The sequence below is a fragment of the Colius striatus genome, chromosome 3 (genome assembly GCF_028858725.1).
Source record: "Colius striatus isolate bColStr4 chromosome 3, bColStr4.1.hap1, whole genome shotgun sequence".
Classification (NCBI taxonomy): domain Eukaryota; kingdom Metazoa; phylum Chordata; class Aves; order Coliiformes; family Coliidae; genus Colius; species Colius striatus.
Genome location: NC_084761.1, coordinates 58,644,260 through 58,661,895, shown reverse-complemented (window position 1 = coordinate 58,661,895; position 17,636 = coordinate 58,644,260). Strand labels below are relative to the sequence as shown.

Here is a 17,636-nt window from a genome sequence, read left to right as displayed (position 1 = left end):
CAAGACCTTCTTTTTTGACCTATTCTTCTGCATTGTATTTCATGTTGCTTGGATTTAAAGGACGAAAATGTAACTCCTATCCAGGAAGCTGAGGAGGAAATAAAAAAGCCAGATTTTGCAATGCAAGTATGTCAAATTGTTTTTGGTTTCATTTAGTTTTTTGTCTTAAGTACTCTTAAGTGATATGTATTGGCCCTTATTTCAGAATAAACGAGAAATACTGAGAAGATTAAATCAAAACCTTAAAGCTCAGGAGGATGAGAAAGGAAAAAAGGAATGTAAAAATATCTCTGAATCAGCTGGGTCTGAAGATGGTAAGGAGCAACAAGAAGATGACCATCCACTTGTAGGAGATCGCAAAAAATGGGAATCTGGAGCATCTGAGTTGGTAGTTCCTCTAGCTCAGTTATCAATGGAAGATTCTCTCTCTGGAACAGACGGTAAGTACTTTCATTGCCACCATGATATTAGTAAATCAATTGACCAAATGTAGTGTCTGTTTTCTATAAAATAAATACTCTTTAATATTATTGTCTTGTTATCAGTTGCATGCCATCTGCCTCCTAAAAACCAGGTGGTTATATATTGGCTAAGATAAGGAATAAGGCACAGGCTGAGTAAGTGGCCTGCAGGAGATTCAACAAATTCTGAATTTCAACAAAGAGTCAATTAAACCTAATTAAACACATGGTTACTTTCTTTGTGTGCATCTTTTAAACAGGCACTAATTTAACAGAAAGAATGAAAACCACTTAAGATACATAAAAATTTCTTATTTAATTTTAAGATACTTTATGCTATCAGTAGAACAATAAAAAGGGAGTTTTGTCAATTTATATTTGTTACTTTTATTGTACCCTTCTCAGCTTTTTTCTTTTTTCATATCAAACCTGCCTTTTCAAATGTTCTGTCGACTTTCTCTGGTCTTTTGGATGGAAGACCTTTTTCCTGGTTTCAGTGTGTTTTATTGAGAGTCTGTTTCACATTTTAGAAATAAATTATCATTGAGAATGTGACACACTTACTTCATAGCATCGTAGTGTTACGCAGCTAGGATGTTTAGAAGCTCAAGAAACTTCTTTTGCTCTATTCTTCTTTGTTGCTTTATATCCTCTGTTTTCCTCGGAGCGAAAAATAACAGAAGCAAATGTCAAAGGATAGCAGGACAAGAGACTTTCTAGTTTCCTATTTCAGGTAAAGTTAAGACCATCTCATACCAGTTCTAAACATTTCTCATACCATTTTCTTGCTGAAGTGCCTGAATTGCTGAAAAGGTCTCATGCTGCTATGTGTTGCAGGTGTTAACTGGCATTGTTAATAACTCTAAACTTCTATTATTAAATGGAATTGGCAGAAGAAAAACTCTGGATTTGTAGCATTGTAGCTTTAAGTTTTGTAGAGGTTGGTTGTTTGCTTATTTTATAGAAAGTGAATAAAAGTTTCTGATTTCCAAAAGTTTCTGTATTTATGCTTCTGTCCTAACAGGTCAAACTCTGGGGGAAGTAATTAGGTTAGATATGGGTGAACCCCACAGGAAAGTCTGGGGCAAAAGCCCAACTGATTCAGTCCTGAAGATCCTAGGAGAGGCAGAGTTGCAGCTGCAAACTGACTTACTTGAAGAGCTAGATGTAATAAATGGTAAGTTCAGCGGTTAAATTATCTGCACTGCAAGTGTAGGAAGTGACAGATTGCCAGTTTTCTCTACTGAAAACCATGTTGAAGTCATAGAAGCATATTCTGACCTCACCCTTGCTTTCTGCTTCTGGGTGTTACCTCAATTCTAAATGTCAGAACGAGGTGATATTGGAAGATACTAAAACATTACAAGTTCTGTGAAGTGGTAAGAAACTAAGCAGGATGTGCAGAAAGAGAAGGCTCTTAATTTCATTGGAAAGTCTTGGACTTTGCTTCTTAATAGAAGCAAATCCGCTTTTTAAAAGATTGTTGTCAACTGAATATTGTATTAGATGGGTTGTGCAACCTCCTTGTTAGTATGTATGTGACTTACCATACCAGTGGAATTTTTTCTAGCCCTTTCCTAGGACAAAAGGATTTCTCTTTATTCCAAGTATAAACTTGTACTAATGATAACATAGCAAGTAAAAATCAAATTTTAGTATTTCTGACTTTTCTAGTCATAGCAGCTACAATAAAAGCATGCAAACTTTTCTTTAAAGCAACAGAAATTCTCAGCTTGTAGTTTATTGTCTAACAGTATCAAATAGTACAATAATTTTGAGTTAGGTACTGCAGAACTTGAAGATCATCAGTCCTCATCAGAGGAGAAGGAAGAGAAAGCCTTTCCTACTATCGGAGCTCAGTCATTGTTACCAGTTGGTGTCACAGAGTCTGATGTGACTATACTGAAAGAATCTCAAAGAATGGGACCTACCCAGGTGCAGAGCAAACCCGTTCTACTGGATGGTAAGTCATTTTGTTGTAATTCTGATTACAGTCTGTTTTCCAGTTCCATAAGGGAAGTAACGATCCTGTATACTTTATATCTTCCCATAAGTAATATGCATTTTTTATCAGTGCTTTTTAGGTAGGGCCAAGTGGTTTCTGTGTTTTAATTTGACACACTAACATATTTTGTAGATTTCTGAGAACCCTTTTTGTGTGCTGGTAGAAAACTCTTTAAAATAGAATTCTTAAACGTTTCAAATTTGGTGGTGGTGGTTTTTTTTGTTTGTTGTTCACCATCAGCTGTGCTAAAATCTATTCCCCTGCATGATATCAGCACCCTGCTGACGTAGGGGAAATGCTGGTGAGGTTTTCAGAAAATTGAGTTATTTGGGACTGTAAGATACTTTTCTTGTATTGGAAACAAACTTTTAGCTCTGGGGCTACGAAACCTTAGTTTTTTCTGCAAAATGCAGGAAACTATTAAAGCTGAAGGATTTAACTGTAATCTTAAGATGGATAGTGACCTGTCTTTCTGTTTGGGATTAATTTTTAATGAGATAAATTACTTAATTAATTTTACTTTAATTAATTAATTAATTTTAGAGCCTGATGATTTGGAAGCAGAGATCTTGGAAGAAACAGAAGAAGATAAAAAGCACCAGAGTAAGGAATTTCCTGTCAATGTAAATGAAGTGTGGGTAAAAGAGAAAGAGCCCAAGTAAGTATTCTCTTCTTCAGATCCTCTTCTCTCCAGTTCAGACAACTATCTTTAATGGAGTAGAATCATCATATCATCATAGTAGGAACATCAGCTAAAATGTTAAGCTTAGATAAAGGCTTCATTGCGTGTCTGCCACATTAGTTGTACTGTGCTTGGTGATTTTTTTTCAGTAGTCTAATGATTGTTTTTACATGGTGTTCCTCCTGGCTGTGGTATTTTATAATAGGGCACAACATGACAGAAGAAATGAGGCAGCTTCTGAGAAACCAGTGCTTGACAAGGTGCAGCCACAAAAGGAAGCTCCTGGTCAGTCAAAGTCTCTTGTTTATTGCAGCTGGCAGTATGGGATACTTGAGTCATCCCTTCTCACTTCTTTGCTAACCCCAAAAGAGCAGCCTTTCTATTTCCATTTTCTTTTTTAGTTCATGCTTCTAAAAAGCAAATTTCTGATGGATCAAGAAGAAAATTGTGGATGTTATTTTTGCCACTTTGGAAGAAAACACATAACAAGGAAGCTACGTTATGTATAGATGAACAGGGCTATGCCCCATGCTGATGCTTAAAAGTGAATGTCAAGTTTCTGGATGTTATAACCTTTTAAAATTACTATTTGAAGTGTTACAAAATCTAATTATTTACTTTAAAGTGCTTCTTTGTTTAAAGGTGTTATTGCTTTGAAGCTTGGATTAAAAAGTGTTTTAAGCAGCTGCTAATTATAATCTTTTGTCTTGATTGCACAGAAGAATTACTTGCTTTTGGAGGCCTTTGAAGTAGCTTCAGAAGGTCTGCCTATTTTACAGTGGAATAGAAAATACATTGGCAATACTGTCAAGTATCATTGATGATACTGTTGCATCTATTTATGGGCGAACTGAGCATTTTGTTTCCAGTGTTTGGGTGAATTATATTAAGGTAGCTTTGGAGAAGTCCAGTACAGGGCAAGAAGCAACAGATGAAAATGGATGACAACATAATTTTCAGGCATGGACTGGATAACAAGAAATCAGAAGGCACGAGAACAGAGCAGGCTGTAGCTGAGGCTCAAAAAATTAAAATGAAATAATTTCACATTATAGTGTATTTACTAAAATAATCAAAAGAGATATTAGTACTTCCACAGTGCTATCTATGGAAAATAGAAATGAGTTAGTTTTACTTACTTCAGTTACCTTTAGCTTAAGAGCTTGGCGATTTTAATCTGTTTAGATTTGTAACAGACTTTCTTTTACTACATCAGAAACTTGTTCCAGTGACTCTCTGCAACCTGAACCCTTGTTCCAGAGGGTGATACAGCCCACAGTTGTACCAACAACAGCCTCACCAGTTCTGTCAGCTCAGTCTTCACAGGAAGAGCCTTTTGTACCTCGTTCACGTTCCATATCACCAGCAAAAAGTAAAGGCAAAAATTCATTGTTGATTGGACTTTCTACAGGGCTTTTTGATGCAAACGATCCAAAGGCAAGTTCAAAAAAAAAAAAGGAATGCTGCTTTTATAGGAATATTATTCTGATTCTCTTATTCAGGCTGAATGAGGCCAGAGCAGATATCATAACCACTTCAGCAGATGTTTTTATTTGTATAGCCATGTCTCCTCTGCAGTATGCCTGCACTGTGTTTAGCAGGACTCGTGCAGCAGTAAGTCTCTGGTTTCACCATTCAGTGTCCAAGTGTTTGTGGAGGGATGGCACCACTTCTCTGAGACATAACTGAGGGAGTTCATGAGGAAGTTCCTAACTTCCCCTACCTGCTTCCTCCCTTTTGTGCAGACTTATCACTTCCTTGCCATGATCAACACAAACACTGAACAGGTCACCAAAGTTACCTCGTCGTTTCTGGCAACCAAGTGAATTGGGTTTTCTCCTGTAGGATTTAACCAGCTAGTACAGGTTCTGGCTATGAAACAGCAATACTGAAGAAGAGTGAATGGAACTAACTGCTTCTTGAAGGTGTTTCCTGACCACCTACGTAGGGTTGAGTGCCTGCTCACAGTCTGTGAAATGAGCAAAGAATGGTGGAATGTAATTTTTATATGAATTTAAAGTGTTTTAAGAATAGCTGTGGAACTAGTAGATGAATCAGACTTCTCAAATTATCTACAATACTTGCCTAGAAGTATCTTTAGTGTTCTTACCAAACATGCTTTTTATACTTTTGCAGATGTTGAGAACGTGTTCACTCCCAGACCTTTACAAACTGTACAGAACTTTAGTTGATGTTCCCAGTGTAGCAGATGTGCAGCATCAACAGAATCTTGAAATAGATGATATGGAAGATGAGCAAGCCAAAGAAGGACCCTCTGATTCTGAGGATATGTGAGTGAATCCAGTTTATCAAGTATTTCAACAGGCATCTTAGATGAGTATTTTTGGTTAAAAACTAATGATTATACACAGTATACCAGCATGAAGTTTTTACCTAAATGTTAAAAATCTGGTATTGAATAACCATTTACTTTGAGTCCTGTTCCCAAGAACTGAGATGCTAGTGAGATGTAGTGCTTTTACCATAGCTGTCTGCATTTCCTTTCCAAACTCCATCAAGATGCTACTCAGCTCAGCTTCTGCACCTTGCATTCTGCCAGAGCAGATCAAAATTGACAGCTGCTGCTTTTCTAGGAATCAAGATTTCTTTAATATTTTCAGGTTTTTAATGTTCTGAATATCTTGCTCATTTGTCTTCTGTACTCTTAGACTGTGATGTCCTTCAGGTCCCCCAAATTCTTTCAGAGGCTTCAAAATCTGACCCTGCCTCTTGACTGTTCCCTGGAGCTGGAGTAGTCTTCAGGAATAAGGTCATCTGTTGTATGTATTCTGATGAGATCTGGATCTCTTTTTGCTCCAGACATATTTTTAGCTAGATTGGAAATGTTACACTTGCCAGGGTTTTATAATAGTGCACAAATAGAAATATTTGGAAATTGCCTTACAAGTAAAGCTGAATTGAGGACCTGACATCATCTTATTGTGGAACAATCTGGTATCAGTTTAGTTAATCTTTGTTCCCCATATCTTTTATAATGTAATAGAATCAGTGCTGTAGTCATCTTGGACTGAGGATGCAAATATTCCTTTTTTTCCTTTTCCTTCAGCCACATTGGCTTTCCAGTTTGTTGGCTTAACAAAAGAAATGAGCTCTTCCTACAGGGTTTGTCATGTAAAGTATTAATTATGTATCTATCACTTTCTTTTAGTATGTTTGGGGAGACAGATACAGATTTGCAGGAACTCCAGGCCTCAATGGAACAGTTGCTTAGGGAGCAGCCTAGTGAGGAATTCAGTGAAGAGGAGGAGTCTACTTTAAAGGCTAATGTCATTGAATGCATAACAAATGGTACAGAGCTGGATGAAGGAGATGAAAATAACCCCAGCAGTGAAAGTGCACTTAACGAAGAATGGCAGTCAGGTATAATTTCTATTATACCTGTTTTATAAGTTATTTATTGATGTCAACAATTCAAACCAGAAGAATGTTTTTTCATTGGATACTTAAAATGAAACAAAGCTCTAATTAATAGTTCTTATAAAAAAGATTGTAAAAGAACAAATAACATTTAGACTTTCTGAATGTTAAGGTCAACATCTGAGCAGCATTCAGGTTTGCAAAGTCAATGCTGACCGTTTGTTAGGCAGTGAGAGTAAGTTATTTTTTTTCCTCTAGTCTAAAACTTGTCTTCAGGGAAGATCAAAGCCTGTGCATGTTGTATCTTTTGAATAATTCAAGACTGTGGTGTAAGAATGAGAAAGAAATAGCAATTGACATGACTGGAGTATCTGGGATCCAGCTTACATTACAATTAAGTCATTTAACAGCCAATCAAAAGGCACATGAAGTTATTAACCTTATCCTTAGCCCAAAATAGCTATTAATGCAGTCAAACTGAAAATGAGACAGAAAAACGTATTATTGCCTTTGCTATTTTTGAATTAGTCGTATACAGTGGTGTCTTGAAGTCTCTGTTCTGTTTTTGAAATTGTTAGAAATACAAGAGTTTTGCTGCTGTTGTAAAATAAAGTGCACTTAGAAATATAGGTGCAGAAAGATGTAGAAAATGAGTAACTAAAAGATAGCTTTTGTAAGATATATGTATAATACATTACAATAACTATTTTAAGGTAAAACAAACTTATGTTTATTTATTGAAGTCTGCTAGCATTGTCTAGCACTCCTGAGCTTACCTGCTTTCATTACACTTAGAGGTCTGGGTGGATATCAAGTTCAGGGACAGAGAAACAACATTAAGAATGTAGGAAAACTGAGGGTGTTTTACTGTTGTTTTCTTCCTTTCTTTCTAGATAATAGTGATGGAGAGATTCACAGTGAATATGAAGAATGTGATAGTATCTTCAGCCATTTGGAAGAGCTGAGATATAACCTGGAGCAGGAAATAGGCTTTGATAAATTCATTGAAGTTTACGAGAAAATAAAGGTTTGTGAAATAACCTCAAGTGGAAAATGCTTTCAAAAGCAAGGACCCAGGGCTGTTCACTGTGCCAGTAACTAATTGCGTTGTGTGACTAGAATTTTTCTTTAGTCTTTTATTCTGTTTCAACACACTAAAATATTAAAAGTGAAAATGCCATGCCAGTGGATTCAAGTGGAAAACTTTGGGTTTACCCGTGAATTACTTCTAATAAATTTGAACTATTTAATTGTATACCCATTTTAATTTTAGCAACACGGACTGTTCTTTCTCCCAGGCTATACATGAAGACGAAGATGAAAACATTGATATTTGTTCAACCATAGTTCAGACTATTCTTGGAAATGAACATAAACACCTGTATGCCAAAATACTTCACCTGGTAATGGCAGATGGGGCCTACCAAGAAGGTAATCTCACTCTATCCTGGCAATTGTGGTTTGTCTTATTGCCTTCCTTGGTCACGGATGCTAGGTTTTGATATGCTTCTAAAACTTATCTGTGCTTTGTTAGAGCCACTGCCTACATTGATAATTTTTTTTAATGGGTTACAGTATCACTGCTTTTGTGAAAAGAAAATTTTGTGTGACTCTTTATCTGATAATTGACATTTTTCACAAGAACTGGATGTGGAGGTGCCATCCATCTTCATTTTCAGGTGTCTCAGTAACACTTGAAGAGAATTTATCTTGCTTGGGAGCCCTGCCTAACTTAGCACAGAGCACTGGACAGATGGATATTTCCTAGATCTTTCAGTGTCACTCTGTGAAATATCACACAGACCACTATCAATGAGAAATGAGTTTGGGATTTTTTTTCCTCTTGTGTCAAAAATTTAACTGCAGTGATCTAATTTTAGATTTCCAATGGAAGCCTGCACTGGAGGGGAAAAAAAATTCTCCGTTATTTTTACAGAAATAGAAAGCATTATATATTAGCTTTAGAAATGTGTGTGCTGGTCACTACTTGATGCATTTCAGTTTTGAAAAAATATGCTAATGCATGTTAACCAGCATCGGCTGTCTGGATCTTTTAAATTCTTTTACAAACGTGTTGCAATAGCAGCAAATAAAGGGTCAAACAAGATTACAGCTTTCTGCAGCTTTTATATGTAAATGCTTGGTGGGAAAAAGTCTTACAGTAGTTTTAAAAACATGGGATCTTTTTAAAAATTTCTAATATGTGGGACATTTTCCCTTTTTTTTTGCTACTGATACAAAACCACTCAGTCAGAATAACCAGTACTGTGGCTTATTTCATGCTGTGTTATAAAAGTATGACAGAAAAGTGTCTGAAACGTATATTTTCAATCACAATTTGATTTAATGACAGAGATGGAAAGATACCTTTTAGTAGTTCATTTTTCAAGTGTACAAAGGACTGACAATATAGAACAAGAAGAAAATGGGTAACTACAGTGTTAGCAGTTGGGTTTTTTTGACTTGCCACTCTGCCTTGAGAATATTTTAAAACAAATACTAAAAGGCTTAACTGACAATCTGCTGAAATGTTGGCATACAAATTGTAAGCTGTTGTCTGCGTTAATCCTATTAAAATGAGCTGACTTTCATCCTGCAAAATGATGATTAACAAATGGCTATTTTTAATAGCTTCAGTTCTAATTCTGTATCTTACAAGTCTGTCGTGGCTTACAAAAATGTAAAGAAAAATAGTTCTTGACATTTCAGACACTTAAAATACATGTAGTACATAAAGAACTACATTTGAAGTAGTTTGTTTCAGATATTTAAATAAAAGATCCTTTGCTAGTAAGTGTGAGTAGAGGACAAGTGACAGTCAGAAGCACATTTTTCTGTCTCAGAAATGTTAGGGAAAAATCTGTATTGCTTTTTACTAAGAGAATTGTTCTAACTGAAGCGCGGGCAGGCCACCTGAGATGAAACTATCTTCAAGTCACTAATCCAAGAAAGATGACGTGTTGTTCAATATTTGTACACATAGAGCTTTGAAGGCAGTTTTGGTAACTGACCTCATCGGTGACTGATTTTTTTAAGCAGTAACACAAGGATTCACTGAATTGTGGTTGCTAGTTTGTTTTGTGAGCCCAGCTTGATTTAGTGTGTGCGTGTTGTTTTTGCACCTTTCACCCTCCGTCTCCCCCTCTCTTGCTTTTCACAGATAATGATGAATAAACCCGACTCAGGAAATTCCTTAATGCTGTACTAGGGATTGGTGTTTGAAGTCTGCACGGCTGAATAACAAATTACAGTGGAGAATGTAACATGGGGCAGGAGAAGCAAGACTTCAGAGAAGAATATTGATTGTATGAAAAAGAGGAAAAACATGCCTTTTAAAGCTGAGATACTGATAAACTTCCCTTGTGTGTACTTGCATATGCATTCATTAAATATTAGATGCCCAAAATTTAAAAGCAAAACCAAAAAAAACCCTAAAAACGAAACAAAAAAAAACCCAAAACCCATACCTATAATCTTTCAAATTCCAAAAGAAATACAGAAAGGAATACCTGTAGGTATTCTGATACAGAAGTGAGACCTGTGATGTCAAATGGCATCTCTGCCGTACTGATAGCTGGCTGGGATGGTTAAGCAATCGAAAGTGGTACTGTGGTGTGGAGGTACTCACATGTAGCTGTTCACTTCCACATTTAAAACAGTCTCTCTTTACACTGACAGAAATTACTTAATTTTTATTGACCCCTGTGGCTGTGTTTTAATAGCATATTAATTTAGTGGTCCAGTTTGAGTATTTCAATTCTTGATAGAAAAACGACTGTATTTTAAAGCTGGAGGCTTCTGTCACTTTTTAACCAGTGTCATCTGAAATACCATCTTAACGGTGTTTCTAAATGAAGGCAAACCGGTACTTCAGTGAGATGTCTGGGGTTTTTTGAGATTGCAAAGTTCATTTGGAGCTAAAATACTTCTTTCCCAGTATTTTTTTTTTCTTCCTTTTCCCCAACCCCTTCCAAAAATCTCAAGTGTTTAGTTCTTTTGAATTTTGTAATCTGGTCAATGATAATGTCGTATGCTCATGAATTGAAGGGGGGGGAACTAAATAATTGGAGGCCCAAGTGTGATGAAAAGTATTACATCTTTTGACACATGTCTTGTAGCTTGATTTCCACCAGCCAGTAAAAAAAAAAAAAAAAAAACAAAACCAAAAAAACGGGTTCCTTCTGCCCTAGTAGTCTGGTTCCTCTTCTCAAAGCAGGACGATGCTGGGCAGACGTTAGGTACGCTGCTTTTTCCACCTCTCATCTCTGGAACAGCTTTATTGGCTTACCCAGGCAGTAAGTATCTTGTTACAAATTTGATGAACTGTCAAATTTCCATCTGCCCTATTGAGAAAAATAGATAATTTTTTTTCAGCTGCAGCCAGTCACAATCTAAAACTGTCAAAAGTTACTTTTTCACAAAGTAAAATCAAATTATATATATTATTTAGAACTGTCAAAATATGTACATGATTTTTGTATAATTGTTTTAATGTGTTGTTATTAAAGTTTTGCCCACTGAAAAGTGTTGGGATTTTTTTCAAACATATCCAATTCCTAAAGGCAGGCCGAACTCACTCTGTTTCAGCTATATCCTGGGAACCTGCAATGGGAATAAAACTAATGATCATTAATGCTTTTAGCACATGATTTTCTTTTCTAAATGTCTTTCTGTACTTGATAACCACCTCTTGCTTTGTCCGAGGAGAAGGTATGATCATTGCTGGAAAGGATGCTGGTTCTAACCTGTGCTGATTCTCTTAGCCTTCCCCTTCCTTTCTTTTTCCTCTTTAACTTAGCACAGTAAATGTTGGGGCTTCTCACTGGGCTGCTCTTCCTCCATTCCCCGTGTCACTGCTGAATAATCTGTTCAGAGAGGCGACTCTTATGAGCTACATGGTCCTCAACGTTTTGCAAGTTCACTCTAAAGCCTTTATTAAAGAATGAATCAACGTGATTTTCCTTTTTCAGGTTTGCTTCTCCTATCAGACCTTGCCCACCTTTGTGGGGAAGGGAGGACCAGACTCTTCACATTTAAAAGAAGATAGGTCAGTGTGGTAGTTTGACCCTGGCTGATTGATTTCCACCGGAGCAGCAATGTCTTGCCATAATGCAGCAGCCCAGATGGGTTTACGCCTCCACTGCCAGTTGGTCTTCTTCAGTTGCTGTAGCCATCCCCACAGGGCATTAGTCACCATCCAGGAGTTGGTATAAAGATAGGGTACTGGCCACTTCTCTTGTTCTGCAATCTCTAGAGCTAGTTGGATGGCGTTGATTACACAACAATCTCGGCTGGGGAAATCTAGTCGCGCAGGAATCCTGAAGAGATCGTGGACTGGCCAGAAGGCAGAGATTTTGGAGCATTGCCTGAGGAAGTAGCTCACGCCCAAGAGGCACCACCATATAATGAACTGTCAGAAGATGAGAGGCATTATGCTTTGTTTACTGATGGATCCTGCTGCATGGTAGGAAATCATTGTAAGTGGAAAGCTGCTGTCTGGCGTCTTACACGACAAGTTGTTGAGGCCACTGAAGGAGAAGGTGAGTCAGTTTGCTGAAGTGAAAGGCTATTATCTTATCCCTGTTCGGGTGCCAAAAGGCTGTGGTGGTTTGAGCCTGGCTGGATGCCAGGTGCCCACCACACCGCTCTATCCCCCACCTCCTCAGCAAGCCAGGGAAGGGGAGAAAATAAGATGGGAGTCTCGTGGGCTGAGATAACAGCAGTTTAATAAACAAACAGCAAAGCCGCACGTGCGGGAAGCAAAGCAAAAGCAGATAAAGCTGTTACTCTCTACTTCCCATCAGCAGCGATGTCCGGCCACCTCCCGAGAAGCAGGGCTGCAGTACGCGTAGCGGTTGCTTTGGGAAGGCCAGAAATGAATCTCGCCTCCCCTCCCTGCTCCTCTCCCCCAGTTTATATTACTGAGCTGACATCATATGGTTTGGAATATCTCCTTGGTCAGCCTGGGTCAGCTGTTCTGGCCATGGTCCCTCCCAAGATTGTGCCCACCCACAGCTATTGGTGAAGGTGGGGGAAGGAATGCTGGAGGGACAGCCCTGATGCTGTGTGAGTAGTAGTCATAATATTGATATCAACAGTAAGCACAGCACTGAAAGAGCTGCTGTGGAAAACCGCTACCATCCCAGACCCACTACAGTCTAGCATATGGAAAAGGGAACACACCAACAGGTGTAGCCTGTGCTCTCGGGTTTTGAATTTCCTCAGGGTGATGCAGCCTTACTGAAGTTAAGGGTTGGGGCTGTTCTTTTCAAAGGGCCGTCATCTCATTCTTGACATTCTGCATTACTTGGGCAGGGTGCTGGCTTGCTTCTGGTAAGAAAAATGGATGCAATCTGCAGACTTCAAGCTTTACAGACAGTGGCATTTTATCAATTGATTTCAAAAACAGGTGTCAATTGTGCACAGCTTTTCAGGAATAACCTTCAAACCTGCCCCACGCTGTGGGATAGCCTTGAAATCCCTCAAGAGCTAATTTGTAAGTGTGTCTGACAAAGAAATACTTTCATGTGAAATTGTAAATCCTTATTTAATGTACACTATAAACAACACTGACGACAATATGAGTTAAGGATGAGGTATTGGTCTCAAGGTAATAACTTACTGAAATGAGTGCTTGGCATGTGATAGTGACTGTGACATAATCACAATTTTTCTATTGTGATCCAAGTAACAAACTGGCATATAGCTGGTATTTTAGGCACAAAACATAGACTGTAACTTATTCCACCTTACGTTCATGTCCTCAGTCTTTCTTCTTGACTCCTGAAGCTAAACATAGTTCAAAGGAGGAACCTTAAACCCCAAAACCCATCACTCACCACCCCCTCAACCCCATAGCTACACCTCTCTCCTGCCCCCAAAAAGCCAACCCCTTCCTACCTCTGTGGGTACAGAGGTGTCCGTGTGCCGCAGTTGTGGGACCTGCAACAGGGAGGAGGAAAGGCCCTGCAGCTAGGCTGGGCTGAGGTATCTACATGGGGGATAGGGAGTGGGGGGGAGTCTTGACTGCTGCGTGGCTTAGTTTGGAGCTGATTGGGAACGGCAGCCTCCTGCCCTGAGCGTCGGTGCCTGGCATCTTTTGAAAAGAACTGAATCTGAAGAGGCTTTTGCTCAGTTTGCTGAACTACATGTATTTAAAGTTACTATTAGAAGATACTTCAGAAAAACGTATTACCTGATGGGGCAGTGTGAGCCCAATCTGATCACTAACATTTCTGTGGTCTGGGAAGCGAAGGGCTGGTTGAAACAAAGCTCAACCAGGGTTGGCAGCAGTGCCAGGGGCCAGCAGCCTGCGAGGTGTGTCACAGGGCAGCTCTCAAAGCACGGGGCGGACGTGTCTGCCCTGCTTACACAGCTGTGTTGTTCGCAGGTCGCTCACACAGCTGAAGCATGGACAAATACGTAGAAGTTGGTGAATCGGGTAACCAGCGTTTAGATGGAGTGCAGTTCCTCAGCTGGTGTCAGTGTCACAACTCTTCCAGCTCTTTCTGTGGGGGACAGGAGCGTGGCACGCTGGGGCCTTTCCCCAGACGACTAGATGCAAATGTAAATAAAACGCAAGGTGACGCTTTTAGCGTGGTTATGATGTTGCGTATGGTTGGACTCTGTATCAATCTTCCCCTCGGCCAGAGCATGGGGTATAAGCGTGCCCCAGGCTAACGGACTGGTTTGACTTTTCTCTCTCCTCTAAAAGCACCTCTTCAAGGCTCAGATGAAGCTAGAGTCTGCTGCGTTTTAGTAACGGTGGTAAACCAAACACAAATAGAGAAATGGGATTTTTTGTAATCGTTTTAAACATTTTCCTTCACAATTAGTTGTTAATTCATGAGCCATGTAGACTCAAATTTAGCGTAAAGCAGACACCAATGGTTACCATTCTAAGAACATTTCTTTCTGCCGTTTTTGTCACAGTGGTTGAGATGGAGCAATTTGCAGGGTTTTAAGTACTAATTTTAAAATCCGTGAAGAGCAGCTTCTCTAAATTAAATTGGTTAATGCAATGCACGTTTCAAATGCATTTCCAAGTTGATATGTTTTCCAGCTGAGCTGATGAGTTTGTCAGTTCACATAGTGGCACTTTGAATGGTTGGCTTGTGCAAGAGTCTTAAAAACTCTTCCTTGGCAATTAAAACCTTAATTGAACTGCTTCCATAAAGATATATTAATTTGTAGTTACTTCTAAGATACGTATATAGGAGTTCATCTGCTCCTGCTAAATTGCTGCCTTCAGCACCTCTGGTCTGGTGCGCTCTTCCAAATTTTATTTCCAAGACATTTTTAAACCAAGATTTAGCTAATTCCATTAACTCTCTATTTTAATGATACACTTGAAAAAAAAACTCACGGAGCCACAGACTTGGAGAGTTTTTGTACATTAACTGCACAACTAAAGCCAAAACCTGTCGAGTTGCACAGTGGGACAACTCCAGCGAGGCAGCATGTGCTTTGTTTCAAGATGGCCGTGACAGTTCTTTCCCAACTCATCCCTGAGATTGAGTGTATCAAGCGTGAGGCTGGGGCATTGCATGAGTCACTTCTACTTGGCTGACAGATGTTCCCTCAGGGACTACAGCCAGCCAGGAGAAAATACAGTTTGGCTTTAAATAGCACTGTGGCTCAAGCTGATGCAGACATGCTCTGAGGATAATGGAACCATCAGCAGGTCTTTGACATACCCTAAATCTTGCTGTATCCTGCAGATGGTCCTGACAGTAATCTCTTCTCCAGGGGAAAGGATCAAGTATGCATTTCTGCTGTAACCTCAACACAGGATAAAAATTCCCCGGATTCAAATTTTAGGCAAAAACTCCATGGTTCTTGCTCTCTCCATAGAATTTTAAATCTCAAGCAATGCTTCAGGGATGTTCTTTTTCCCCTCTGTTGCCCTCCCCATCAGCAGTCAAGAGTTCTCATCGCTGTTTGGTTTATTACTGCTAGAACAAACATAAATGCTGTGGGAGTAGTTTTGCAGAAGTAAGGCATGTGGCCTTTTGCTGAAGAAGCAATTGATTTGGTGGAGATATAGAAAAGACAGAAGACCTGAGATGCTGCTAATGATGAGCTAGAACTCTCTCTGTTGTGGAGATATACCAACATGGCTACTGCTCAACGGGTCAATCAGTTTCCTTTCTATAACCTGCAATTCCTCTAAACTCTGTCTTCCTCTCTGTTGGACTGTAACAAGTCTCAATACAGATGGCTAAAAGACAGTAACAAAATTCATCTAACTTGCCATTACGGTACTGCACGTAGCTGACTTTCCCCCTGAGGTTAGTTGTGAGAACTTCTGTGGCAGTTTGGAGCATTTTAGTCTTATTCCTCAAGCTTTGTAAAAGGAAATAGAATAATGAAGATTTCAGCTTTACTGAGAAGCTGGACTTAGCACCAGACATACCTTTATGCCCTTTCAATTCTGAGAAATATTAGTTTGTTGGGGTGGGGTTTTTTTTGTGCTTAACAGTTTTAAAGGCTTGTTTAGTAAATCTGTATTTTACTGGTAGTAAATGTACATGGAGAATTACTTCCACATCAGTAAACACCCCTACTGTGATTTTTAGCCATTAATGACATACTGGCTTTTCTTTTTCAGCTGCTGAAAAGCCTGACTGCGCTGAACTGTATGTCCTGTTCCCCTGTGGACTCTAGGACATCAGTTAATGATCACAGTGCCCTGAATAACTTAAATCACAGTACTCACTTAATTCACTACAGTGCCTCCATTCCTCAGATGATCATCTTTGCTTCCCCTGCACTGGGCAACCTTCTTGCCCAGGAAGATTCTCTAGAGAATTGTGCCTCTAATGGACAGTGGTGTGAAGTGTTGCCAGCTGGGAAAGGGAGTGAGGTTCAGTCCTGGCCTGTGACCTTTGTTAACCACACAGCGATACGACTAGTATCTAACAACTAGTAGCTAGTCTGCTCAGTTCAGTATTGGAGAGATTTCCCACTACAAGTACCAGTATCTGGCCACACGTCTGCTGGCGAAGCACAGATGAGCATGGTCAGAATCATAGAATGGCAAGGGTTGGAAGGGACCTTTAGAGATCATCTAGTCCAACCCCCCTGCAGAAGCAGGTTCACCTAGATCAGGTCACATAGGAACATGTCGAGGTAGGTCTTGAAGACCTCCAGAGAAGGAGACTCCACACCCTCCCTGGGCAGCCTGTGCCACTGCTCCATCACTCTCACAGCGAAATAGTTTTTTCTTATGTTTAAATGGAACTTTTTGTGTCCCAGCTTCATCCCATTACCCCTTGTCCTGTTACTAGCTACTATAGAAAAAAGGGATGTCCCAATCTCCTGACACCCACCATTTAGATATTTGTAAATATTAATAAGATCTCCTGTCAGTCTCCTCTTCTCCAGACTAAACAGCCCCAGTTCCCACAGCCTTTCCTCGTATGAAAGATGCTCCAGTCCCCTGATCATCTTGATAGCCCTGCGCTGGACTGTCTCCAGAAGTTCTCTGTCCCTCTTGAGCTGAGGAGCCCAGAACTGGACACAGGACTCCAGATGAGGCCTCACCAGGGCAGAGTAGAGAGGGAGAAGAAGAACCTCCATTGACCTGCTGGCCACACTCTTCTTGGTGCATCCCAGGATGCCATTGGCCTTCTTGGCCACAAGGGCACATTGCAAGCTTCAAGGAAGCTGGAGTTCAACCCTGCTGCGGCCTACTCAGATGCTCCTGTTCCTGTCTGTCTGTCTGTCCCCTCATAGGAGAATACCAGGATGAGCAGAGTGCAGCGTCTGCCCCCAGCTCATGCTTCTGCATAAAGTGCAGCACCACTGACCAGGCTGCTCAGAAGGTGCGCTCCAGGCAAGTCCCCAGACCCTGGGCTGCAGTGGCTGAGGAGAACTGCACACCCTCCATCCTGTGTGTTCTGCCACAGCGCAAGACACCTCAACCAGAATGATGGGCTGGAACAGATGGAGCTATTGCTTAAACCACTCGATGATGATAGCTCCAAAAGCTCAACTGTCAAGGATAGCGTGAGGCTGCTGGTGCAGCGTTAGTAAGAGACATTTCTCTATGAACACACAGTGTGAAATAGGCCTGCTGAGGAGCAAAAGCTGCGTGCTCTGTAGCATT

General features: G+C 39.9%; 1 protein-coding gene across 11 annotated transcripts in view; it reads left to right on the top strand.

Annotated features, from left to right (window-relative positions):
• Positions 1-11,050, top strand: part of NEK1 (NIMA related kinase 1) — a 44,152-nt gene extending 33,102 nt beyond the window's left edge. For 8 of the 11 annotated variants that reach the window (XM_061993040.1, XM_061993043.1, XM_061993045.1 and 5 more), the window contains 12 exons: positions 61-126; positions 206-440; positions 1,486-1,638; positions 2,245-2,424; positions 3,010-3,124; positions 3,354-3,433; positions 4,365-4,585; positions 5,285-5,439; positions 6,318-6,529; positions 7,420-7,553; positions 7,825-7,957; positions 9,687-11,050. In XM_061993040.1, the coding sequence (XP_061849024.1) occupies positions 61-126; positions 206-440; positions 1,486-1,638; positions 2,245-2,424; positions 3,010-3,124; positions 3,354-3,433; positions 4,365-4,585; positions 5,285-5,439; positions 6,318-6,529; positions 7,420-7,553; positions 7,825-7,957; positions 9,687-9,700 (1,698 nt within the window). In that variant the 3' untranslated portion in view covers positions 9,701-11,050. Of the gene's footprint in view, positions 1-60; positions 127-205; positions 441-1,485; positions 1,639-2,244; positions 2,425-3,009; positions 3,125-3,353; positions 3,434-4,364; positions 4,586-5,284; positions 5,440-6,317; positions 6,530-7,419; positions 7,554-7,824; positions 7,958-9,686 lie in introns of those variants that run through there. The other 3 variants (XM_061993041.1, XM_061993051.1, XM_061993049.1) reach the window with 3 other exon arrangements.
• The last annotated feature ends 6,586 nt before the right edge of the window (positions 11,051-17,636 follow it).